The 27,884-nt window shown below is 40.1% G+C and overlaps 1 protein-coding gene across 1 annotated transcript in view; it reads left to right on the top strand.

The window, feature by feature from the left end:
• LOC110947069 (connector enhancer of kinase suppressor of ras 2) overlaps nt 1-27,320 on the top strand; it is a 34,684-nt gene extending 7,364 nt beyond the window's left edge. Inside the window, 21 exon segments of the mRNA XM_022188546.2 lie at nt 632-719; nt 2,135-2,176; nt 2,273-2,392; nt 5,742-5,801; nt 5,963-5,985; nt 5,987-6,029; nt 9,100-9,246; nt 11,444-11,563; nt 11,565-11,578; nt 13,238-13,440; nt 13,577-13,666; nt 14,475-14,665; nt 14,751-14,799; nt 14,923-15,101; nt 15,181-15,254; nt 16,771-16,842; nt 17,080-17,147; nt 19,261-19,361; nt 19,460-19,934; nt 25,859-26,058; nt 26,139-27,320. Of these exon segments, the coding sequence (XP_022044238.2) occupies nt 632-719; nt 2,135-2,176; nt 2,273-2,392; nt 5,742-5,801; nt 5,963-5,985; nt 5,987-6,029; nt 9,100-9,246; nt 11,444-11,563; nt 11,565-11,578; nt 13,238-13,440; nt 13,577-13,666; nt 14,475-14,665; nt 14,751-14,799; nt 14,923-15,101; nt 15,181-15,254; nt 16,771-16,842; nt 17,080-17,147; nt 19,261-19,361; nt 19,460-19,934; nt 25,859-26,058; nt 26,139-26,186 (2,407 nt within the window). The 3' untranslated portion in view covers nt 26,187-27,320.
• Nucleotides 27,321-27,884: the final 564 nt, after the last annotated feature.

The raw sequence follows: 27,884 nt of genomic DNA, 5'->3' as shown, positions 1-27,884 counted from the left end.
ATTTTGACAGGGTGGCCAAAGCGACACTGAGCAAGTCTATTTATATTTGTCGCTTTATCCCTAGCTTCTCTGTGGGATTGTGCCAGTGTGTGTGTGTGTGTGTGTGTGTGTGTGTGTGTGTGTGTGTGTGTGTGTGTGTGTGTGTGTGTGTCTGCATGTGTCTGATGAAGTTGGAAGTTCAAAGCTGACAACATTCGACTGAAATAACAAAGTGATCTGCTGCTTCCTTTACCCATATAGCAGACATCGTTTACAGCATTCATCCTAATTAAAATTCAGCTTTCCATGTTTCATTTTGTTCGAGAATGCAGAGTTGTCGATGAAATTCTATGTCGAAAAAAATGTGGAAATAAAAATAAAACTGTGATCGTTAGACTGCGGACAGCTCACGTTGGCCTTTAGCATTTAATAAATAAAGATATTGTTGTTGTAAATTATGTGTGGGCGTTATTGTTGCACGAAGCATTTTTATTTTTTCTCAGAAATCTGTTTTTTCTTTAAAAACCTCTACACGGTGGATAAAAATAAAGGCTTGCGGTGTGTTTGGAAACGTTCCCACACATTTACCAATGATTTAGTCTCGAAGGAAGAATGATCTAATGGTTCATTCCAGGTGCTCCTTCTTTTTCAGATCTCCATTTGCTGCAGTGGCTGATTACTCGGTGACGAGGAACAATGTGATCCAGCTGTGTCTTGAGCTCACCACAATTGTACAACAGGTAAGTAAATTCTATAATATTGTATCAAAATATAGAGTTTAAAAGGCGTCCATCAGATAAGAGCCACCTGACCCATATTAGAGGATTATAGGGATGTTTTCACATATATGCAGTTTTGGAAACATCTGTACAGGACACATACACTGATCAACCACAGCATTAAAAATTATGTGGAGGACCCCATTTGTGTTGCCAAAGCAGCTCTGACTCATCAGGACTTGGACACAGGCCCTGAGGAGGCGTCCACGGGTGCTGAATCAGATTGAGATCTGTGGAGTTTTGAGGCCGGGTCAACACCTTGGGCTCTTTGTCGTGTTCCTTGAGGCTTTACTGAGCAGTTCTGCAGTGCTGTTCTGCTGAGCGGGGCTGCTGTTGTTTGGAAGCGCTGTTGCCATGGGGGTGTGTGCGTGATCTGCAACCACGTTTACATGGCTGGTGGTAAAGGTCAAAGTAAGAGCCTCATGAAGGTTTCCCAGCAGGACGTTGCTTTGTAATCAGCTGATCAATGTTATTCACTTCACATGTCAGTGGTTTTAGTGTTGTGGCTGATCTGTGTATACAGTAGGGAATGTGCTTTTGCTTTTTAAGATGAACAACTATCAACAATGATAGTTTCAGTTCTTTGCAGAACATTGCATCCCTCTACATAGCCAGTAGCTAAAGGTTTGAAAAACAAAAGATAGATGCAGTGAAGTGCTGCAGTTAATTCCATGCACTTCTGCATATTTATCTACTTAGCTAGTTACTGATATGAGAAATTATTTCATTCTGATCCTGTGCAAATTTTCTCGTTTTATAAATTACAGCTGTCAGTGCTCATAAGAAATACTTAAGATGGATTTCATAATTTGGTTTGTGCTTGTCAGATCTTATGAAGCATTGTCTCATTTAGCTACATTTTGAATGCATGCATGTGAAAATATTTTCAAAACTGCAGGCGCATCGGATCAAATCAAATGTTAGAGGCTTATCACAGATTAGATTTTAATGTCCTTGCACGCAGGCCCATAAATGGTGACAGTCGGTCCTGTATGACTCTGAAAGATCAGTAAATGATGAGAGAAGTGATTCTTAATGGCTTTCAGCATGGTCTCTATGGAGGATAATGTTCCTGCAGAGTTAAGAGAAAAATTAAAGTGGGAAAAAATTAAAGGTGGGTGTGAAAGAGGGCGAACGGGAGCGAGTTGAAGGCTGAGAGAGAGAGGAAGACTGGCAGATAGAAAGAGAGAGAGGCATGCCTCCGCAATGGTGATTCATTTGTTTTGTGTTTGTGCATGCCTGTGTGGGAGTGTTGCGGGTTATAGGTGCCAAGCTGCTCGGTTTTTTGCTTATATCCACCTACAGCAGAAATGCCAATAATAACTCCATTTTGACAAATTCTCTTGAGGTAACAGTGCTCTCTGAATGTTCCCCAGGACTGCTCTGTGTATGAAACAGAAAACAAGATCCTGCATGTGGTGAGTTGGCTGACTTTATTCCAGTGGACTGTAAGAAAGTGAAGCTCTTATGTGCCCACTTTGAGACTGTTTTCATCCCTCATGTGTCCTCCCCAGTGTAAAACTCTGTCTGGAGTGTGCGACCACATTATCTCTCTGTCCTCGGATCCCATGGTGTCACAGTCTGCACATTTGGAAGTCGTGCAGCTGGCCAACATAAAATCCACTGAAGGCTTGGTAAGACTATCCCTCACTCACTGGTCATCCTTCCCAGTATGATACAAGAGGATGTTTTGTGTGTTTCTGTTACTGAAGCTTTGTAGCTCAGCTGCAAAATATGACAAAACAGAAAAATGACATGCTGCCAAATGACAGTATTTTCAAGAAATAACACCATGACTTGGCAATATTGATGTCACAGGAAATGATGGTAGTTAGCAATCGGGCAAAAATTAAAGCCAGAAAAAGTTAGCAACTGCACTGAAATTAATTAGAAGATGGTAATATCGCTCAAAGAGCAGGGTTATGACACTAAAAGCTAATGTAATAGTTGGTAGTTTCTGAGTAAAATACATTTTAGGCAGGAACCGATTAATTTTACTGTAAAACCTAAGTGTCTTCACTTTAATTTGAACCCTAACTGCATAGAAATGTTGTAATAACTGACCTAAACCTTTCCATGGCTTTAATGAGTGAAGCACACTGATTTTCTTTGGAAGAAACGGGCAATTTTAAAATACAATTGAAGACTGGGTAAAGCCATTAAATTTCTACAGTTACCTTATGATGACCTGCAAAGTCTAGAATGTGACAATTATTTGAGATGTATTAGCAGTTTTCACATGAATAGCAGAACACAATGAAATTACTGCAAAGAAATTTCACAGTAATTACCTATTGCATTGTATTTTTTAATGTAGGAGTGACCTTGTTTACTAAAATGTAGCAGTGGTTTACATATAGCAATTTAAATCCTGAAAAATGCATTGTTCTTCCCTCTTTTGGCCCTGTAGCATGTGTTTAATTTAGCAGCCTGTAGATTAAAATGTTACGCAGGTAATGAACTGATAAAAATGGTGACAGCTGACATTTTGAGATGAGTGTTATGTCAATCATCCAGTCACATCCAGAGTTAAAAACTCTATAGTAAACTGATTCCTACATGCTCAGTACTCACTACACACCCGCACATGAGAGAACTTTCAATATACTTTCAATTAATTTAATTAATTTATTCTTAGAATATGAAGATGTTAATTGTTTTCCAGGTTTGATGAAATGAACACAGGAAAACGCTACCAAAAACAGTAAAGTACAAAACTACTAATAATGCTGGATGATGGTGGAAGCTACTAATGACAAAAATCATAACGGCATGACTCTTCACAGCATATTCTGTCTGATTGAAATAAGGCATGTGCAAATTATCTTGCAGCATGTCTCACTGCAAACACAGTTTATTCAATCACACAATCACATTACTAACTTTGCCTGATTTCTTTCTTCCAGTTTAGAAACATTCAGAAATCGTTTTATAAATCAATCAACACACAACCATGTACGGTTTTTATGTGCCTCCAGCTGAAGCGGGAGGCAGCATGTTTTCGGGTTGTGCTTCCATACAGCTCAGGAATCATGAAATCTCAGGAATGCCTTGAAGGATTTTTTTTCTATCTGGCACAAATGTTCACTCAAATATGAACTGAACAGAATTTGGTGGCAAAAGGTCAAAGGTGAACTCACACAGCACATTTTTGGTCTAAATTAAAGATTTTTTTTTGGCTAATTATGCAAACAGTTTCACACAAATGTCTAGTGAAGTCAAAATGATGAAGTGGTGACATTTAGTACCATCCAAAAAGTCAAAGGTCAACATCAGTTTGACGTCACGAAATGAATGAAATGAAATAGTGATTAGCTAATTATAACCAAATTTAAAAGGTAATGCAATAGTGACACTGATCTTTGGTTCCCATCTTTAAGCTGGTAATTGCATAGAAGTTGAAGGTGTGTGTGAAGCATTCACACTTGAGGATTTGTAACTTCTTTGCAGCAACGTCTAGAATCTCACTGGGAAAAAAGCACTCAGTTCCTTTTACTGAATTCCTTCTAAGATTTCATGGCATATATTACATGGACAGACATAAATGCAAACTATGATGTAACTGACTGGCGGACATGTATGACCATAAGGCTGTAATTCTAGTTGAGCCGTGAAGTCACCAAGTGCACCAGATATTTCCTTAAAGGGTCAGTTGACCCATATTAGAAAAACACATTTACCTGTGAGGTATGCAGGTAGTTTTAGTGCAATGAGACTCTGGTAAATTGAAATTTATCTCAGGTGCTTGAGGCACTGAGAAATTGCATTATTAAATCAACCTTTATTTGAACAGGTAGGCCGATTGAAAACCAGTTCTTATTTACAATCACGACCTTATAGAAGGAGTGTCCCTGTTCCAAGAGGTTCATTCATCGTCCAGAGTATCCAACATGGCACAACTGGCACTTTAAACATCAGCTGTAGTGTGGTTTTTCATTTAAAAAGAGTAGGAATATTGAGGTTGACCATAAACACTGTGTGCTGTTGTACTGTCTAGTGTCTTATGGAGCTCAGTGTAGCTGTCCCAGAACTAGGTTTTGCTGAGCTGGTGGGCATGTGAGTCATCTGATAATATGCAACATGAAAACAACATGTTAGGCTTGTCGAAATGAGTGAAATACAAACAGCTATATATGCAATTGGGGTGCAACAACCGATAAATGTGTTTTAAGAAAGCTGTGGTGACGTGTTCAGCAGCAGAGGAGAGTCTTTGCTTCCACTGTACATCCATCAGCACTTTGTTGGGCTCCATCTTCCCGCTGACCTACACTCAGGCACTAGATCCCTGCTCGGGGCCACGGTTAGAGCCCCACCCCCACACAATGCTAGCATTGGGCATGGAAGTTCTCTCATCCGTTCAGTGAAACCTGAACACAACAGTGGGCCAAGTGGCCTAAAAATAATCTCCTCCACTCATCTGAAGACTGGCATGCTGCTTCTATGTATCTGTATGACTGTGTGTGCGACACAGTTATGCGTGTGCTGTGAGTCTGGTTGTGTGTTTGTGAGCACTTAGACCCCTTTTAGTGAAAGCTTTGACTTTTATCTTTTTTTGCAACAGACCAACAGTTTTGCAGACAAATAATCCTCGTGTTTGATTAATCTGCTTGGAGGGACCTGAGAGGAACTCACTGCATGACATAAACTCACACTGTGTCTTGTATGTTTGAAACGTACCACCATGGATAGTTTAGACTTTCCTGTAGTTATTTAAGAATCTCTCTGAGCAAAATCTGAGCTCAGAATATAAAACATAATTGAGATAAATCCTGATTTCTTCCCATTATGGGCTGCAAGCAGATTAAAAATGGGAGCTTTTGCATTTGTGATTTGCAAAAAAATGCAATTGCAGATATGCACAACCATGGTCTGTTCTGCAAATAACTGTGTGGCTGAACTGAGATGAGATGCTTTTAATTTGTAACTTAAACACTGAAGTTTGCTTTAAAGGTAGTAATTTCTATTTGCTGCTTCATTCCACAGGGCATGTATATCAAATCAACATATGACGGATTGCATGTCATCACTGGGACGACAGAAGGAGTAAGTACAGCCTCTCTGTGCTCACCTTTGTAGATCTTCGCCTCATTGTTATTCAGTTGTGGTGTAATTTGTAGATTGAGTTGTGCCACAGACACGTGTATCTGTCATGATGGTGAATTGCTGCTGCAGTTAATGACTCTGCCTCTCTGTTTCTCCATCAGTCCCTGGCCGACCGCTGTAAGAAATCCAGCTGGAGATGAAGTCATCCAGGTCAATCATCAGACAGTGGTAGACCATGTTGCTTTGTTTCTTTTTTTTTTAAACTCTCTCCGGCGTGTCTTTTCTATGCTTGCTGTCTGAATTTGCATAATCTTTTTATATGCATTTTCATTTGCATTTGCAGATTTGTTATGCAAATGCCAGTTTAATTCCTACATACTGTACTTGTTTGCACACAGAGAATCCCGACCTCAGATATGTGTGTGTGGTGTCTGCCCTTCCTTTACATACAGTCCTTTGTGCACATATGTAGTTCAGTGCATCCCACAGAGAACCACTGCTGTTATTTCTTAAGTTACGTTGGTTGGGAGGGTTTTTTTGAGGACTGGATTTGTTTCTTTGCACATCACAGCATCACTCGGACGGTCTGTTGAAAGCAATCAAGAGGTGTTTGTTCAGAAAAGTACCTGTGAAAATCACTGTTTTCAGTGTGATTTCTGTTTTAGTTCGTTGACACCTGTGGTACACCCACACGGATGTTTCTCTTAATAATTAGACCTCTCGATTAGTTGGGATTCACCTGGTGAGATGATTTAGAAATAACATCCTTTTACTTTCAAGTGAAAGAGAAAGCGAATGATGAGGAATTTGGAGGCATTATAGCTCTCTTGCTGTTCTCTTATTGCTGTTCATTCTATTTTTTATTATAGCTGTTTGATGACCCATCATTGTTCTCAGCAGTGCTCAGCTTCAACTGAACACTAATCAGCCAGAATAATTGTTCTTCCATTGTTTTCTGCCGGTGATGATGGAACCGCTCAAAGTGCCTGTTGCTGAGGTGCATATGCAGAGTTTAAACTGAGTGGAAACAACAGGGAAAACTTCCTGCGGTGCAGAATTTAAATTAGCATCCTTTGTTTAAAATAATTGCTGCTTGTGCGTGTAACAGCGGATGTATGATAATACCCAGCTCAAGTCAGGGTCATTTCAGTCAGTTTGCTCACCCACTGAATGCATTTTTAGAGGAATAAGTGGAAACACACAGTTGATTCGGGTGTCAAAACTCTTTCATTTCACTGAAGCGTGTGGGGTTTAAAGGCTGCCAGAAGTGAGAGCAGGGAGATGTGAGTGGCATGCTCCTCATGGGAACCAAAGCAAACCAACTGTATCCAAACAGACCTTTAAAGGCAGATATTCACCCTGTCACGGCAGCGTAATTTAAAACATTAACAATGGAACAGCCCTCTGATATAAATTACTGCAATGCTCTCACAGTTTGATTTGCAGCAGCTTGTTAAAGTGGCAGCTTAATTGACGTCTATAAATTGGCTCATGTTTTGCTTCCTCTAAAGATGTACAACAAATGGGCTTGTTTATTTCTGATAAACAAGCTGGGAAAACAGTAAAAATGTAGGTTATTATGCTTTATATACTGTACAGTATAATATGTGGTAGCTGAGCTGGTGCACAGGTGTTCTCAGATGGATGCTGGAGACGTGGCGCTGCATCAAAGATGTCCTGCTGCGACTCTTGTCGAATGAACAGCAGCTGAGTGAATCTGAACACATTTGACATGTCTGCTCATCCGAAGCTGTGCTGTCACTCATAAAGACTGCCTTAACCAGGGTAAATACTTTTTAATACGTTTAAGGTAGTCGTCTGCTCTCCCAACCCCCATGAGCAAATTGCGGCTGTTCACAACAATCCCTTCGGGGATTCAGAACACCTTTGCAGAAAACTGCATTGAACCAAATGTGTCTGTGGTGGCCCAATTACTGGCTTCTCACAGGAAGATAAAACAACAGCCAGAAAGAAAAGTTGTGAAAAGGTCTAACTGTAAAAGCAAGGAATAAAGTCTTCAGGCCCGAGAGACAGTAGAATGAACGTCAAGGTTCAAAAAACACCACCAAGGAAAGAAGACATGCTTGGAAAAGCTGAGGGATTTCTAATTAAGGCAGCTGGGAGCAGTCCAGTAATGAGACACAGACCAAAGTTCACTGGATTTGAGCATTCTTGAGATTAACTTGAAGACACATGTAGAAAAAGATCATTTGGAGCTTTTTGGTGGAGCAGCGCTAAGATTAGACAGCGTGTCAGAAATAAATAACTCCAGTCAGCTATGATGGATTGAATTTCTAGCGTGGGGATGGTCAATAAATGTGGAAAGCTTCTAGCTTATAAAAATCGCTACGTACAGAACAGTACATTTTAACAATAAAGACTTTTATCAGAATCCCCTTTGGAGATGAAACAAAAAAGAAGAATCCATTGATTTGATGTTTTATAAGAATTTTTTCAAGCAGACGGCTTCTTTAACAAGGCTGAACAGTAGCTGAAGAAAAGCTGAAAATCAGGGATTACTGCTTTAAATAAACACATTCTTTGACCAGACACAGCAAAACAGTCTTTTTTATCACAGAATAAAGCTTTGGAATCTAAATGTGTCTATTTTAGGTTGTCTGTCTCTTTAATGCGCTCTCTGTGAAGAATTTCTGTGTAATGGCTGTCAAGGTGAAAAATTGCTTGGAAAGGAACAAAGTGATTGCCAGGTCAGAGGCTGAAAAATGCTTCTCGGGCTGCATGGAATACACAAGATGAGCTGAAATTAGTGCAGTCAGCCAAGCAGGAGAGGATTTTTTTTAATTTTTTCTCCACCACAAACTGGACCTGGCATATTTGGTTCAGCAGAGAGTGTTTCTCTGGGCGGGATGTTTTTTGTGCCAAATATCATTAAAAGTGGGTTAAAGACTATTTACGAGGCATGCAGCTGTTCGCAGCATCAGGCTTTACCACGACATGTCAGGAGGAGCACAAGATGCCTTTTGGCATTTAAGTTTGTGTTTAACATCTTCATCAACATGGAGCTCAGAGACTGCCGGCTGTGCTGCAGATCTCATCCATTAGGATCCATGCGTGTTTTTAATATAACGATTACAACAGCACCTTGGATAAAATTAGCTGAGAGTCAGTTAGTCATAAAGAAAAGTCATGTGTGGACAACACCTGAATAATAAACTACACGAGTCACTAGCGATTGTATGCTTAAATTGAACTATCAGCATTTTATTTCTGTATTCTGAGTCATGGAGATGCCTGCGTGTGCCGAGGAAACCCTCATCAAGCTATTCTTGTTTGCTAGGTGGGCTGGCAGCTGAAGAACCTGGTGAACTTGTTGCGTGGGGACCCTGCAGGGGTGACCCTGACGCTGAAGAAACGCCCTCAGAGCACGCTCACATCGACCCCTGCGCTGCTCAAAAACATGAGATGGAAACCGCTGGCTCTGCAGGTATGATGGCTGCTTTCATGCTCCACAGATACGGTCTGATACAGTCGATTCATCCCCATTTCTATGTGCATATTTATGTTATATGTGTTGTTTGTGTTTATCTCTGTACTGCTGAAAAAAAGACTAAAACCCAGGAGCCAAATCAGTCAATAAATAACCAAAAATTTAAATAAAGACACGACTACAACCTGAAAAATCTTTTAACCCTCCTGTTGCTATATTTACATACACCAAAACATTTTGTTTCGTTGCCTGAAAAAAATCCGAAAATTCAGCAACAAAATCCTCAAATTTCTGAAAATTTGCAAAACCTTTGGGAAAAAAAATTCCAGTAATTCTTTAAAAGTTTCCCTTTTTTATTTAACTTAAATAAAATCATCCAAAATTTGCAAGAAAATTATTTTATACTATATTTTCAAAAAATCAGCAAAAATCTTCAAAAAAATACTGAAAATATCTAAAAGGATTCCATATATATCAGGAAAACTTCTAATATTTTCTTTAAGAACATTCACATAAAAATCATCCAAAATCCAGCAAAACTCGCTGGAATGTTCTTACAAAACATTTTTGACATTTCTTTTTTTCCACTCAAAAACTCAAAGATCAAACATTCAAAGATTTCCCAAAAATGTTGAAAATGTGGACATCAGAAGTTTCACTGTGAAAATAGATTTTTTTTTCCCCACATTTTCAAACTTTAAAAACGAGTGAATCTGACCCACAGGACAACACGAGGGTTAAAAGAGCCATAAAACAAACATTAGTTAAACTCAGAGTGTTCAGTTTCAGAAAAATTATTTTGGACTTTAACTTTTAATAGCTAAAAAAGATTTTAAATGTTTGTATTTTAGAGGTATTGCTTGCAACAGGCCCTGCGACAGACTGGCGACCTGTCCAGGGTGTCCCCTGCCTTCGCCCGAGTCAGCTGGGATGGACTCCAGCTCCCCCGTGACCCTAGTGAGGATAAAGCGGTGTATAGAGAATGAATGAATGGATGCTTGCAACAGTAACCCAACTTTTATCAACTATTAAGCATTTCTAATACAGGTTTTAAATCCTACATTTATTAAAAGAGTTCCCTTTGCAACTAATTGCTTGGAGGTTCCAGCATCATTCATTCACGCTAACATTTCAGCCCTACGTGGCATCTGTTGTCCTACTTTAGCCAAACCAATCACATTATTAGGATCGTGTGCCGGAGCCAGAATGGGTGGAAATGAGAGAGACGCGTATTAAAGTAGTCCAGCCTTTCTTTGAGTCCCATTCCAGAGAAAATGTTTTCTACCCCCCGAGGCCCTGAAGCGCAGTCCTGCTCAGCGTCCTCCCCCTCTCATTCTTCTTCTCCACCTAAATCGAGTTTGCTCTCCTGCTGGCAATTTTAAGGACAGATGAGGAGGCTGAGAAAAAAAACAGGGAAACTGTAAAATTTTCTGATCTGAGATGTGACTAAAATTTAGAATGTCAAGGTAGTCGGTTAAGTAACTGAAAAGAAAATTGTGCTGTAGGAGCCCTGCAGTAACATAATGGTTTTATGATGGAGCACACAGAGCGCCTGATTATACATCTCTGGCTCTGGTTAGCTGTGAGTTACGCAGCATATTAGCATAGTTTGAGCTATGACTAATCAGTATTCTATTGTTGAAAAAGCTTTTTGCAAGTCCATGTTTAATCACTGCGAAACACGCATCTTGTGATTGGATTACATCTCTCTGACTGTTCAAGTTAAGATGATGCATTTGTAGCTCCGTCTTTTGAGACAGCAAATGTGACAAGATGATTATATTGTCGTGTTAGAAGGCTTTAGATGCACAATCTTGTCCTAGAAATTCGAAATAAACAAGGACCAATCTATTTGCGAGTACAGTGTTTAACAGAGTATGTAGGCTATGACCAGATTTTCCTTGACCTCAATGAGAGCGATGCCCAGACCTGCCGTCTTCTGTGCACCAGTTAGAACTGGAGCATCAGAAACGTACAGTACACTGCTCATTTCACGCTTGAGATGTTCAGAGGCACAGTCTGAACGGAGCGAGCGGTCGGTCGGTCTCTGACTGCGCTGAACTGCCGTGAACTCCAAATTTTCATTGTGTCAATCCCTGTAACTGTTTCTCTCCCTCTCTCTCTCTCTGTCTGCCTGTCTCTCTGCCTTTTCACACACTCTCTCACACATCCACATACACTCACTTACACACAGCCAATCTTCCCTCAGAGCCCCAGCAGCAGCGTCGCGACGCCCACCAGCACTTTAAGCACTCCATCCAGGAGGAGTAGCTGTGCCCTGCAGGACCTCTTCATCCCGCCTCCTCCGGCAGAAACCTTACACCCCCAGGTGAACACTAACACACAGGTTGACATTTAGTGCTCGCCTTGCCAGATATGAAGTTTTTGGCCACTAATAGCTCAGCGGCGCAAAGTTATTTTGTGTGGATTCTTGTTTTATTTTTGTCGTGCACGTGCAAAAGGAGACACATGCACAAGAATGAGCACACATGCAACTTGATACACAGCAGTTCAAACACCCACAAAGAGAGAGAAAGAGGCAGCTGGAACAGGAAGCAAACTTGGATGTAAACAGTGCGTGAATAAGAGTGTTTTAAAAAACGGCTTTTCAAGTGATTTACGAGGACAGAAGTGCGTTCTTCATATTTGTCAGACCTCATGAATGCACACAATGTATTTAGGTCAGAAACAGTGAATGTAAATATATCTGCACAGAGCGCCTTTATTATACACTACCAGTTAAAAGTTTGGACACACCTTCTCATTCAGTGCTTTTTATTTATCTGTTTTATTTTCTACATTGTTGATTAATACTGAAGATGAACACTTTTTCGTTTACAACATAATTCCATGTGTATTCTTTTATAGATCTGATGTCTTCAATATTAGTCTACAATGTAGAAAATAATGATATAAAAACCATTGAATGAGAAGACGTGTCCAAACTTTTGACTGGTAGTGTACCTAAACCTCAACTTCTCCGTTGATGTGTCACTTTGCTGAAGCCTTAAATATCTCAACAATTATCAGTTCTATTATCATGAAATTTTATCCCACATTCACATTCTTATTTTTTAAGATCTTCCAACTTTTTGTCAGGCACCATTCCCAAATCAAGATTGTAGTTTAACTTAAAACCTGGGGACATTCCCATTAGCCTCAGCTGTACTCTGTGCTAATTTAGAAATGTGAGCAACCTACCAAAGCAAACGGAATTGGTGAATGTGGAGAACATTGTATAAGCGAGACATCATTAGGTTCTTAGTCTTGTTATACTGTACATTTTTAGCTAACTTTGAAATAAGATGTCAGACCACTCTCTCCAGAGTGGAAGTCCTCAGTTTGACCCATCCAGCCCCCATGTCCTCCCCCAGTGTGGACTTTTCTAGCTCACCTGGTCTCATCTGAAAAGACTTATGAATGGCTAATATCACTGAACATGTGCTAGTTTTTAATTGCCAAGAGGATGTGTAGAAGTCTAGTTTCCTCCCAGATCACTTGAATTACAATCTACTGAAAAAGTAAGACCTACCTCATCTTTAAAGGATGTGACATTCTATAATTTTATTACAAACAAACCCCATCAAATGACCAAAACCAACAATGAACTGAACCTGCTGACAAGAACTGCTCAAGTAAAGCCTTGTAATGTTTGCTGGAAAAGTAGAGCAACAAGGTGTTTTAGGAAATTAGATTAACAAAACTGCAACATATTCAGTAGAAGGAATGGCTTTGGGCCTGAGAGTCCGAGACAGGCTGACGATGTGAGAAAGTATTGAGTGGTGGACTGACACATTTTTGGTTTTGTTGACAAGAATGAATATATAGATTTTTGACGGCACTGTCCTTCAAACTAAAAACAGTTTTTCACTTGCTAAATAAATTTTCACTTTATGATGCATTTATTTTCATGGTAGCATTGCATCTTCTTTTCTCTGATGTTCGTCCAAACCTTAACTGGCATTAAAATTGCTTTCTGCTACCGAAGAGATGACAAGGGGAATCTGCCAGAAGACGATCCTCAAACGGACGTCCATGTCGCTGAAGGATCTGAGTCACCAAACTCCTACCTGGACCAGGAATGTCGACGGCGATTTCCCCTGGTGGAGGAGGATGCTATACTGTACTGCTACGAGTACGACCAGAACCAGGAGGTGTCATCGGTGCGCAGGGGCAGCACTCCCACCTATAGTAAGACCTCTGTCGAATTCAGATCCCTGAAAATGTGACATCTTTATGTTTCTAGATGATTCTTGATGTGTGCATGTGCGTGTGTGTGTGTGGGCAACGGCGAGATATTGACGTTCCCTGCGCCTCCTTCTTCCAGGCAGGCTGAGGCCCATCTCCATGCCGGTGGAATACAACTGGGTGGGAGACAACGAAGACCTGGCCAAGCTGAGGAGAGAGAGCAGGAGAGGTGAGTGGGAGGAGAGAAAAAGAAAAGGGAGGCAGAGAGGGACAGAGGGAGCTGAGGTGAGTGGGAGGATATCTCATAATATCCTCACCCTCTCAGATCTCAGAGCCAGAAAGAAGACGGATGAGCTGGCCTGTCAAAACTGATAACATGCTCGATATCACTTCTTGCCTCTTTCTCCTCCATATGTTCACAATCTATCGATGCTCCCTTTTCTCCCTTCATCCCTTCTCTCTTCCTTCTTCTCTCTCTGCTTTGCTCTTTCTCTGTGTTTGGATATAAAAAGTGCGCCGTTGCTCTGGCAACTGTATAAATACGTTTTCCCTGAGATTTTCACATTGTGTTGGTGACTATGGAGCTAGGTGGTAAATGGAGTGGGAGGAGACTGAATTGCTTTATTTCAGTCTCAAAGAAAGACTTGAGTGATGTGTTTGTTTCCTCTGGGGATGGTGGTGATGTGTTGCTCCTTTGGGGCTTTTCAAAAAAAAAGTGATGGCGCTATATTTATCTGCATGAGACAGTGTTTGGAAGTTTTGAGGGCTTCCTGCCTGACAACAGCCTTCGTCTGTAGATGTTTTAACGCCTTTCAAATACCGTAGTGGAAGTCTTTTGAAATGTCACTTTCTGCTGATCACAAGCAGCACAGTGGTCAAAAAAACTGCACAGATAAAATCAGATGAGCGAGAAAGGTATTTGTTTTAGATGCTAAATTCAGGTTTAGGTTGCTAAAATGTGGTGCATGAAGCATTTAGTCAAGTTATTACAGTTAATTTCATGAAGTGGGCTCAGTGCTGAGTTTGTGTCACTGCAGAGAATTCCCTGCTGCGGTTTGCCAGTGAAGACAAAGCCTCGGGGGAGAACTTTTTACTGGGCCGCAGCCTGAGTCAGAACAGGAGGAAGACTGAGCGAGGAGCCAGTCCCACCCATTACACCCTCGTCCCCGCCCTGCAGATGGAGGTGTCCCTGTCCACATCCAGCTCTGACTCTGCTTCCCTTTATCACGTCAGTCTCTCATGAAAAGTAACTATTTTCTTGCAGAAGAAGGATCTTGCAGCGTTGCTATGATCATTCTTTCTTTAATTCGCAGGTGTTTGAGCGATCTTCACTGCTATCCAGGTCAAAGAAGAAGAGTAAAGGTAGGAGCATTTGTTTATTTGGGACGTTTATTCCTGAGTGCTCGCGTTCACTCGAACCCAAACATGAGCAGGTGTTTCATGAGAAGTGTTTTCTGTCCCCCTCTCCCTGGCTGGCGCCTGCAGCTGGAAGTCCGATGTCTTCAATCAGCAAGCGACGGATTTCCTGCAGGGACCTGGGTCAGGGGGACTGTCAGGGCTGGCTGTGGAAAAAGAAAGATGCGAAAACCTATTTTTCGCAGAAGTGGAAGAAGTACTGGTTCATCCTGAAAGACACGTGCCTGTACTGGTACATGAATGAAGAGGTGAATGCAGTGATTTCTGTGACACCGTTGTGACTTTACTCGCCGTGTGGATCTTTAACCGAGCTTTTGCTTGTCTCAGGATGAGAAGGCCGAGGGCTTCGTCAGCCTGCCTGAGTTCAAGATTGACCGTGCGACTGAATGCAGAAGGAAGTTGTGAGTTTTTACCTGAAGTTTTTTTCTCTTAATTTAACCACGGAATTAGCCAAAACTAGATGCACAGTTCTCAGAATGCGTTTCAGAAAGCTGTGAGGAAAGGTTTGCACAGTGCATATATAATCAGTGCAGAGGTAGTCTTGTGCAAAATTGGTTCTTGGCAGTGGAAATGGCTCGTTTCTGTTTGCTGCAGGGGTTGTATTTACTTCTTTTAAAAAAAGTGTTTGCATACAGCTGATAGAACAACTTAGGGGACAGAGTGGCCGTGCAAAAAGACGGGAGGATGTCTGACTGTAGAACAAAACGCACTTGGTCTATAAACCAGCAGCATTTTAGTATTCTGACAAGAAGACATGAGATCAGCAGTTTTGGCTTAAATCTGGAATTATGAATACAGATCTGAAGCAGCAGTTGTGCTAATAATGGATGATGTAGATTAGTTTATTTCTCAGTACGAAGTGCAATTGTATTATAAAACAGATCTCTTAAAAGTGACTCCACTGAAAATTTAACACAGGGGGATGTTTAAATCACATTTTAACAGCGATATTTCAAAAGACAACTATGTTTTCTTTTCTGGACTTTGGCTATATTCTAGAGAAAGGCTGTAAATCTGTCCAGTAGAAGTGCACATGGCTTTAGTGGGGGAGAAATTTTAGAAAGATCGAGGCTGTGATACTGGTGATGAGTGGAACACTGACAATGGGCACAAGGGAAAGCTTGAAGATAAAAAGGGGAGTCAAACGGCACATGAAAACCAGTCTGCAGGATAATTAAGGCTTTTCTCGTTTTCTGGCTTAAGCAAAGAATGTCAGCTTGACATAAGTTGTTTTGCTACACAAAGAAGGGACAGACTAGTTTGGCCCCTCTGAAAATACTACATCTACTATCCTCATCAGCTACCTCCTTTTGCTCTACTGCAGTCAGATGAATGTGGAATCAAAGCAAGTAGATGTGAGTTTTATGGGAAGAAAATAAATATTTGCATATTTAACTGAAATGCCAAAAGGTGAAACTAACTTCTACTCAGGTTTAAGTCTGATTTTAACCTTCTTAGAGCTTAAATTTTAAAGAATCCAACGAACATTCTTACAAATCTTGACAATTTAGAAACAATTTATGACAGTTGAAGTAATCACTCTGTGCTAAACTGCATGTAGACATTAAAAACTGTTAGCATATTTGATGGCTTTGATATGAATTTATTCTGAAAGAGTTCTGTTTCATAATTATGGCTCATGTTTGTGTATCTTTCTTAATTCTGACACTCATATTTTGGATTAATCGCTGTGACTGAATGAACATTGACGCGCATTTAGTGCAACTGACTTGTGCAACTCCCTTAAATAACAAAAAGCATTTTTTCTCACGATGCAAATCTTGCTGTTGTTGTGTCAGTCTCAATTACTGTAATCATGTGTCAGTGTATCTTGGCAGTCGGCTTTATTCATATGTTAATGTGCGCTATACGTCCTTGTTCTTGTGCTCACATATGATTGAACTGGCTTCCTTTCAGCGCTTTCAAGGCTTGCCATCCGAAGATAAAAACCTTCTACTTTGCTGCGGAAAATGTAGACGACATGTCGCGGTGAGTTAATGAGGTTTTGATAGCCTTGTTGCAAACTCCCCCAGCCTCTGCATATAAACCCCCACTGCCCGGAAATTGAATCCCCCTTACCGGACTGCCCACTCTCTTTCACACTGAATAGTTTTGTAAGACGACTGATCAAACAGACACACACACGCAGACACACACACACACTAGAGCAAGATGTTTTATTGGATGTCGAACTGCTGTGCGTCACGGCTGTTATCTCCCCCACAGGTGGCTCAGTCGTCTCAGTATGGCGGTGGCAGGCTACTCCGAGCAGGAGAAAATGCACCAGGACCAAGGTGAGATTAGTCACAGTCTGTGTTCGTGGCGCTGCAAAAATTTGCTCATCTGTTGCCGGTCAACAGTTATATAAACCTGCGACTGGGACGTCACGCTCTCACTTTTAGACTGAAAAAACATATATAAGTGAATTAGAACAAATGCGTAGATAAAAATCTTGCCAGCCTTCACTTGGCAGCGTTTTACTGTTGCTTTCACGGGTTCACAGCATTAATTTTCCGTCACAGCACTTCGACAACTTCGGCTCCGTCATGCCATGATTTTAACACCCAGCAAACACATGAAAACATTCTATTAACACATTTACTTTTCTAGTTGATATGTCTTTAAAAATATATTTTCCTAATTAATCACTGATTAATAAATATCACATCTGTTACATGAAACAAAAGTTGTTTAATATCATGTCAGATCTGCACCGCTGAGCATAATGTGTATGCTTTTGAGCAGAAATAAATATTTTTCTTTATGTCCATATATAGATTGTAAAATCGATTCATCTGACCCTCAAAACCTGCCAGTGGGCTTAAAAGGCATGCTATTGTAAAAAAAAACAAAAAAACTTTTAAACAGAGCAAGAAGCTGTAAGAAAAGAAAGATGGGCTGGAATTTAAACTTTCAGATGCTCCATGAACTAATCACGTTTGATGTGAAGTCTAGTTGGCAAAATTAACCACATCTGAGCTTCAACAAAATCCCTTTATTTGTATAATTTAGGAAAATTCTAGTAATCAGATTATGTAACAAAAAAATAAATAAGAATTGCCTTCCTCAATACAAGTGGAAAGTCATGATTGACTCTTTTCAGGAACCTGAACCTTAATCTAGGATGAACTGCAGGTTGTGTTTACACTGAGCAGATAAGAGACAAGGATTAAAAAAATGAAATTGATTCCAAGACGTCAAATATTTTTGTTATGCAGAGCAATCATTTCTCCACTGTTCATAAGGACTGTGGGCATTTGGCAAACATTTTGTACACGTAGATTCCAGGTTTTTATTACAGAATATTTTTTCAATTTTTATTATTTCATTTTTTCATGATTATTTTTAATTTCAGTCATTCAAACTTTATTCTAATAATACTACATTTTATTTGTAATGGACTTTTCATTTTAGCAAAAACTCAAAGCGCTACATTAAACATTTAAATTGATCAAAACAAAACAAACAGGTAAAATAGAAATGAAGAAAATAAATAAATAAATAAAACTGAACTGCACTGAAGAGATTTTTAAAATTCTCTCTTTTCTTTTAGTCATGATTGGCAATTTCCACAGAGGTGCAGGACTTCATATTGCAATGAAAAGTTAACACACATTTGCTATGTGTTTGCTATGAGTTCAAAGAGTCATGAGTTGGTAGATGAGCTGTCAGTTTTTTCCAGCCTACTGTTTGATGAATGTCACATTTGATGCAAATTCTAAATAAATGATCAGAGAATTGAATAGCTCTAAAATGATAACGTTGCATCATCTTGTGTAAACTGATGCAATAACTCCAAAAAACAAGATTTGATGTAAAGAATTCAACAAATGTCTTGATCAGCTGCAGAGGCGTTTAACTTCCACGTCACATCAGATTATCTCTGTCTAATGCTGAATATAAATGCTAATTTTTTTGTTATTTTCACAGTTTTGGCATCTTTGGCTTCTTCCAGACAGACAGGAAATAATGTTACTAACCCATGTACGATTACGAGCTGCCCACTTAGAAACATTACAAATGTGGGCAGGTGAGAGCAGATTCATCACTGGTTTTATGTAGAGGGGGGCTTCTGCCTTTACAGACAAATTTCTAAATTAGATCCAAACCAACACCTTCACAAGACTAAACAGGAAGTTATCACATCTTAGATTCATCGTTTTTCACACTTACTGTAATTCGAATTTGAACTTTTGCATCACACCTCGACCACATCATCTTTGATGCTACAGTAGTTCTGTCAGAGCGCTGAATCAGACTGTGATCTTTAAAAGTTGACCCAATAAATCAGAGCGGAAGTTGCGTGTGGTTTGTACCAGTTTTTTATCAAAAGTGATTAGTCTAACTTTATTTGTGCAGGTTGATTCTGCCTAGAAAAATTAGCATGACAGGGTTTGTTCATGACAGATTACTGGAGTGAGAGTGATCATGAGGACATGGAGATGCCCTCAATGCCCAAACAGGACAGTCCACCACCACCGTATGACACCTATCCCAGAGCGTCCTCAGTGAGTCTGTCACCCTGAGTTTTCAAACATACACTAGATATCCTCCTAAATGGCCCTTTTTATTTTTTCTTTACTAACATCCGTCTGTTTGTGTTTAGGTGAGTCCCTACCTGGAACCCAAACGTGGCCATCTCTCCTCCTCCGACACTTTTCAGTCTCGTTCCTCTCACGATGAGTTCCACTCTGAGCCTCAGGAAAGCAGCAGCAATAACGGCGTCTCCCCCGGACCGAAGACGAGCAGCCACCGAAACTCGTGGCAGGACCAGATGGACAGCAGCACGAGGATGCACTACCTCCAGACGTTTCCCATGGAGGAATCCCTGTTATCTGAGGACAGGGACCAACTGGCGATGGAGTACCGCCGGCAGTCCACTCTGCCAGCACAGCGCAGCCTGCTGCAGGAGCAGTACAGAGCGCTGCCACTGCCCCTCAGGACCAGTATCGATTCAGAGGCAGGAGGGAAACCCCGCAGCTTCACTCTTCCCAGGGACAGCGGGCTGCACGCCATCCTGGCCGCTGCATCGGACCAGAGAGAACCTCAGCACTACCAGCTGGACCGTGGCAGAGACACAGGTCAGATTCTTTCAAGGAATATTGCATGCAACACAAGAATAGATGCAGAAAAACATTCACAGTTTCTAATATTTTTCATTATTCTGTTTAAATAAAGTTTATTATGAGTTTTTTGTTAAGGCTACATTGATTGAACCCAAAAAGTATCAAATGGAAAAAGTGATTATTAAAACAATTATTTCTGCAACCCTAGCTTGCATACATAGTGATTTAAAAAAAAAACTTTTTATGGCCAAAAATATACTTGTACTAGATTTTTTTTCATCATTCATGCATATACCACACCCAAAAAGTTGCAAATAGTTCAACTTAGCTGCAAAATTTCAAATTCTGAGCTTTGATCTGGCATACAATACAATCACGTGTTTTGCGGGAGAATAGCCACTCTGATATTTAGTTTAAACCGACTGCAAAGGACACGCTTCCCACAAACCTGAGTCACTGCTGTGGTTAAGAAAGGCGTGAAAACTAGCCAGAGAAGTCAAAACAGCAAAGTGATGGATGAAGTGATGAAATGTCCGACTTCTGCTGCTCCAACTGGTGAACAAAATTTGACTGAAAACAAAGAGAGGAGTCTTACCACGGACAATTCCAGTGGGAGCAGGTTTAACAGTATCCACTCTAATTTAATCAAAAGTGTTGGATAACATTGAGATATTCAAATGAACACATTTGGAAGATGACAGGTGGTGCTGATGAAGCTAATCTGACAGGGCTTTTTTAGCTACTAAGAGAGTTGCAGCAGACCAATAGAGAAGAACTGACTTAAGGACCTCTCCTGCTCAGTGTTGCATTAAGATCAGTGTTTCATCTGCACAGGGTTGAGCATGTGACTCATTTGTCATCAGAAATTTTATTTAAGCTGCTAACAGGCAGTCAGAGCCAGCTAATGTCAGAGGTTGAATGCTTCCTATTAATGCTTTATTGGATTGGATTGGAATCCAGCCCATTTGCCGTTCCTCCAAGACCTCCAGGGCAGTTGTCTAAGTGAGATGAAATTTAGTGTCTTATTTGATACTGATTTATCGTGGCAGTCCACTCTCTTTCTCTCTCTCACACACTCAACCTCGTTCTTTCTCTCTCTCTCTCCGGCCCGATCGAGATGTCGTCGTGCCTCTCGGCGGTGTTTGGATGGTGAAGCGAGGAGGAATCCTTTCAGCCCATGTTAATGTTGAATTCTGAGCAGGATAAAGAAACACGCCTAAGGGCCCCTTTCTTCTTGTCCTCATTTATCTATTGCTCCACCGTTGGTTCTATCCACCACTTCCTATAAAGACGAGGGAGAGAGACACAAAAAAGGCGGCAAACAAAGCACGATACATTTCAAAGCACAGCCCCAAAGCTTCAGAATGTACCAGGCTGCTTCCAAAATGCAAAATAAAGCGACAAGTAACAGTCAGAAGTTGGTGTAGAGTGAGTGTCCTGCCAACAGAGGGCAGTGCGACAGAGGACAAGAGGGATACTCGGAGTTAGAATGATGTATGAGCTAAAATTTATTACCTTATTGCTCTTTCAAAAGAAAACACCCTAATGACGAGAGGTACAGCAGAAAAATTGAGACTGTAAAGTTCATACATACAGTATCTGATGAGTTTAGTTCAAAAAAGGAAGACAGAAATAATGATAAGAAAGGTTATTTATTTGTACAGCACATATCAAAATTGGTATTACAACAAAACACAGAATACACATAAAAGAAATGAAATAAAGAGAAATGGCAGTGGAAAAATAGGTAAACCATAAAAAAATGTGTGAAACTCTACTTAAAATAGAGCAACACAAAACTGCACGAGTAAAATACAGTGCAACTCGACAGTCAGAACAAAAGTAGACTTGAAAAACACTAAAATATATGAGAAAGCCTTCAAATATAAATAAGTCTTCAAAAATGATTTAAAAGGAGATAGAGATGTGGCAGCCAGAGTTCCTCAGGCAGGTCGTTACACAGACAGTAGAAAGAGAGATAAGAAAATAGAAAAAAACACTTCAGACATGAGGCTTCTTCTACCAAAACACAATTAATGTTTCTCTGATTACATTTGAACTGCTCTCTGATAACATTCTGCTCATTTTCTGCTCTATTGTTTGTATTTTCATTTTGTGCTGTTTTTACCTTCATCTGTTTTATCATCATCTGTAGTTACTGGTCACTTTACAAATGAAGAGCTTATTAAATATGATAATTTTTTTAGTTATTTATCTACCTGAAGTGAACCGATTAAAGTAAAACTGTTTTAACAACTGATTCATAAAATGAACAAATAACATTTCATGCTTCCAGCTGCTTTAAAGTGAAGATTTGCTTCTTTTTCCTATTAAATACCATTTAAAAAATACACAAACAATAAGGTAAATACCATTATTTGCAGAGCAAAATATAATTTTAAAAAATTAGCCTACATTAAGGATATTCAAAAGTACAATTCTGCTTATAAATAATGCAAGATTATGGAACGATTTAATTGTCAAGGGTTTATTTTTATGTCTTCATTATGCTCTGCATTACAGGTATAATGCAATTAAACCAATATTTCTTTTCCCCCTAATTTATTCCCATTCTTTGATTTAGCATATAGCATTTTTAATGCAGGCTATGTAAAGTATGTTAGCACTTTCACTTAATTAAGCATGGGTGATACCTCTTCCAACACTGAGCACAACATACAGACAGAACATGTGGAAAACTCAACAGCAGGTTTCTTCCTAAAAAATTGTTCTTGTTACTCAAGATAGTCCACTGACCATGTTAAGTCTCTTCACCAGCCACTTAAGGGTTTGGCTCTGTGCCTTGTCATGCTAAGCAGATAAAGGGAGGCTGTCTGAAGTTTCATATAGTGGAGTTTATATCTCAGAGGACTGTTTGTGTCAGTTTAAACAGAGCGTATTTCCAGGATATCTCAGTGTATGTGCTGTTTGCTTGTAGTTTGCTCTTCCATGACTTCCGTTTAAAGTCAAATCTTTGTTGATGAATGCTTGTCTTTGTTGCCAGGTCCTGGACGACCTGAGGGACATTCTGCTTGTCATGTGTTCTCAGGGGCTTCACAGCACCATGCAAGACACACTCTTACTGCACAGCAACATCACAGCTTGGCTACATCATTTGAACTTGCCTGCTTTTTCTGCTGAGCAGACTAAAGAGTCGCGCCCTGATGAGTCCAATACTCAAACCATAGATCACTGGATTAAAGAGGGGAGGGAATATCAGAAAGTACAGGGACAAAAACAACTTGGTTTGGTAAGACAGGTGACTACTGTCAAATCGACCTTGTGCTATTTCAAAAAAGCACCCAAAAGAGTAGTTAAGTATTGCTAGTAGGTGAGGGGTGCAGGTCCGCAGGGCTTTGAATTTGGATTTACTGAATGACAAATAACATATTCTCAGGATGTGTCCATATGAGTAAAAGATCATGACCAGCTGTGGACCAGTATACAGAACTACAGATAATAAACCAACAATGTTTGCAATAAAAGTGTCTGTGCATGCAAGTCTTACCAGTAAGTAGTTTATACAGTACAACTTTTCTATGGTTCTCCCACAGTATGGCAGCTGAAGAGTGAAAAATAAAACAATGAGAAATGCCAGCATGGGGTAGAGCCACATGAGAACAATGAGTTTAACAACTCTCTGTGACATGATTGTATGATAAGACAGGGGATGACAAATGGCCACATATCTGTCATAGCTCATCACTGCTAGAATAGTGAATTCAGTGATTGCATATGTGTGTATAGCATAGACCTGAGTCTGGCAGAAAGACAGAGATATCTCATGTGTCTGTGACAGCAGGTTGACCAGCAGCGCCGGCAGCAAGGCGGTGCCTCCGTACAAGCTGTTCACAGCCAGGTTACACAGCAGCACATACATTGGCTCATGCAGGCTTTTCTCACGATAAATGACTCCAATTAATACAACATTTTCAGCAATGATGGCAACATATATAACCATGAAAATGCAGAAGTAAACCGCCTTCAGGTCTTCCAGTCCATAGTATTCAGTCAGATAAAAAGATGTCACTTTAGAGAAATTTTTCATGCTGACACAGATGCATCAAAAGAGTTGACATTCAGTAAGGTTTACCTCGGTGAGCAGCCCTCCTCACCCGCGCTTAACTGTACTGAGCTGCTTTTATACCTTTACTTTTCTTCTCCTCTGAGATGAGGTCATGTGGTGTTCCCTACACAACAATAATTTCATGTCAAATCTTCCAATTCCCAGTTGTGGAGCGATCCTCAGTGTCAATAACTTCCTTTGCTAATGTTGAGGTTAAAAGCAACAATTTTCTGAAGAGTGTAATTTGCAGATTAGTTGAAGTTGATGTAGTTTGTGGGAATATTAACGTATGATGCCAAAGTAAGCATGGCCAGAAAATGGGAAATCTCAGTGTTCTTTAGCAAATAGCTTTATGTACCTTGGCATTGTCATTTAACAGTTTCAAGTTTACACTAATGTCACACAGTAACACTACAAGCACTTGGAGAGATTGATTCACGATTATTTCACTTCCAGTTTAATTTCACTTTTGCATCATGTTGTCCTTTAAGGTCGGGTATTTGAATCTCATCTACATTATACTCGACATATTTCACAATAATGTAGCCGTACAGTGCAGCTTAAATATTCCCAGTCCTCAGAGTTTCACTCATATCTGTTGCACATCAGCTGAACACACAGTCGTGTCTTTTTCTTGGTCCTGCAGTTGTGCTCATCAGATCAGAGCTGAATGTAAAATCTTTGCCGGAACTTAGAATTCAGGCGGTTGCTGTTAGTTACAGCATGGAATAGACATTTACACCTACTCTTACTTTTTGGATAATAATTATTTGAAGATGTTGGTATTTCCTGGGTCCTATTTCTACAGCCGTTTCCATTTGCTTCCACTATATTATCACAACACTGTATTATATGCATACACTCACAGGTCATTTTATTAGGTACACCTGTTCAATTGCTTGTTAACACAAATAGCTTAAGAGTTAATCACATGGTGGCAACTCAGTGCATTTAGTCATGTAGAAGTGGTCAAGACAACTTGCTATAGTTCAAACTGAGCATCAGAATGGGAAAGAAAATGGATTTACATAACTTTGAACATGACATGGTTGTTGGGACCAGATGGACTGGTCTGAGTATTTCAGAAACTGCTGATCTATTGGGATTTTCATGCACAACCATCTATAGGGTTTACAGAGGGTTTACTGATTCATAAAATGAACAAATAACATTTCATGCTTCCAGCTGCTTTAAAGTGAAGATTTGCTTCTTTTTCCTATTAAATACCATTTAAAAAATGTACAAACACTAAGGTAAATACCATTATTTGCAGAGCAAAAAAGAATTTTAAAAAATTAGCCTGCATTAAGGATATTCAAAAGTACAATTCTGCTTATAAATAATGCAAGATTAAGAAACGATTTAATTGTCAAGGGTTTATTTTTATGTCTTCATTATGCTCTGCATTACAGGTATAATGCAATTAAACCAATATTTCTTTTCCCCCTAATTTGTTCCCATTCTTTGATTTAGCATATAACATTTTTAATGCAGGCTATGTAAAGTATGTTAGCACTTTTCCACCTCTTCCAACACTGAGCACAACATACAGAGAGAACATGTGGAAAACTCAACAGCAGGTTTCTTCCTAAAAATTGTTCTTGTTACTCAAGATAGTCCACTGACCATGTTAAGTCTCTTCACCAGCCACTTAAGAGTTTGGCTCTGTGCCTTGTCATGCTGAGCAGATAAAGGGAGGCTGTCTGAAGTTTCATATAGTGGAGTTTATATCTCAGAGGACTGTTTGTGTCGTTTTAAAGGGAGCGTATTTGCAGGATATCTCAGTATATGTGCTGTTTGCTTGTATTTTGCTCTTCCATGACTTCCGTTTAAAGCCAAATCTTTGTTGATGGTTGCTTGTCTTTGTTGCCAGGTCCTGGACGAGACTGCAGGCTGCAGACGGACTCTCTGGTGGATCTGTACCGAGCTCTGGAGCAGACCAACCTGTCCACCTCTGCTGACCACAGATCAGCCAGCCGCTTGGAGTATAAGCGCTCGTTTGTGCGCAGAGTTAATGACCCCCTGCTGAATGACAAGCTGCACCGCCTGCGGATCCTCAACAGCTCACTGAAGGTACAACAACATGTTTTGGCCTTTATTTTTTACACACACTTTCGGTATTTGCTGATTACTAATCAATACCTTTCTTACAGAATGTCCCTCTTCAAGACACAAATCGGTCGATGGGTTTTTTAGGGTAACCTGTTGAGGATCAGTGTGTTGGTGACACCTCGACCGTATGGCCTCTGCCTGTGCCTCACGCTGCCGGCATCCCGCCTGCTGGAGACAAGAGGCACCAAAAACCACCTTTTACCTGCTCGGTCCACCTTCTCTTCTCCCTTTACTTAAAGTTCACTGACCGTGCAGGAGCACAAAGACTTGGTGTCCTTCTTTGCCTCATCTCTCTCTTCAAGATGAGGGCTGGCTGTAATAAAAGGCACATCAAAAAGATGCCTGGTTGGGTGAAATAACTTATAGACTTACAGGGTTTATGGCAAACAAGCACTTTGTGTCCGTGTCAAAGATTTGTCGGAGAGCTTTTGAAATTGTCGCTCACATGCATGGCCGCCTCCCCTCGCTTCTGTTGAACGGTTTTCAACATTATGCTGGAGTTGTGTACAGCCGCTCAGATGTGCACAACATTTTGTTATGCATGTGTGTTTGGTTCATGGGTACATTTGTTCTCTGAGTGTACAGGGTGTTAAGCATATACATGTACATATATATATTTAATATTACATTACCACAACAGTGACTACACAATGTTTTTGGGGTACTTATACAAATTGTACATCAAGTGCTGTGCCTCAGTGATAGTGAATGTAAATTGTACTTTTTCCAGGACAGTTGAGAGAAGATATAGAAAGCAAGCTACTCCTCAAACCAGGGGCACAAAAATATAATGCTTGGCAATAATGAACCAGTACTGTAAATTACAAAGGAAAGATCAGAATAGTTGTCTATTTTTGTATGCATGCCGTCTACCTGATTGTTTGTAAAATGGTTTTGTATTTCTAAGTGCGTTTGGTCCGGAGAATACTGGTGTCACACCCCTCCCCTCAACCCGACTCCCCACACCCGCCCTACAAGCACACAACCACCGCAGTGTATTTTTAATTCTTCTTATACAGATTATCCCAGAAGAAAACTGAATGATTTTTCTAAGTGTTCACCATAAAAAGAGGAATAGCTGTATTTATTAAATGTTTAATGTACAAGCATGCTTTGTAAGACTAAAACATGTTACCATGCCATTTGACTCACATTGCACACCTGTGCCATATTGTAGCTACATTACTTTTTTATTAAATAAAGTATGGTATGGGCACATGGAAGATGCACTGTTTTTCCTCATAATGCACATTTTGGAATCTTTTTTTTGACACTGTAAGCATATGTAGTGTTTATGAAACATCGTGCTTTCCTATGGAATAAAATCTAGAAAGAATACTACAGATTAGGACCCTGTTTGCATTATATCAATAAGGGAATATCGTATTTCTATACACACTCGAGTGAACCAGCCATATATATTTCCCCCATTACTGATTTCAGATGCAGAAAAGTGAAACCGGAGAATTTGCTGCAGCCTCGCAAACACAAAAATAATTGTCCAAATGTCAGGATAACTGCACTCCATCAGCTCCTAATATATTATTATCTGCTCAGTCTCAGACAAGGCTGAAACAGCAAATCCAGCAAGAACGCCTTTTGAAGTAGCACTTAAATACATGTCAGGAAGGAAACCATTGTTCTGTAAATTCCTGGTTGACAGCCAGTGATTCTGGTTAGCAGGTACTGTCGGGGGTGAAATCTCAGTGTGAGAGGAGTCAGGACACAGGGCCTTTTATGATGCTATGGAAGGGTAGCCTGTGTTTTTTATTTTTATACCTGACACG

Source organism: Acanthochromis polyacanthus, chromosome 17, assembly GCF_021347895.1.
Source record: "Acanthochromis polyacanthus isolate Apoly-LR-REF ecotype Palm Island chromosome 17, KAUST_Apoly_ChrSc, whole genome shotgun sequence".
In the NCBI taxonomy this organism is placed as follows: domain Eukaryota; kingdom Metazoa; phylum Chordata; class Actinopteri; family Pomacentridae; genus Acanthochromis; species Acanthochromis polyacanthus.
This window is presented reverse-complemented; position numbering and strand designations above follow the sequence as displayed.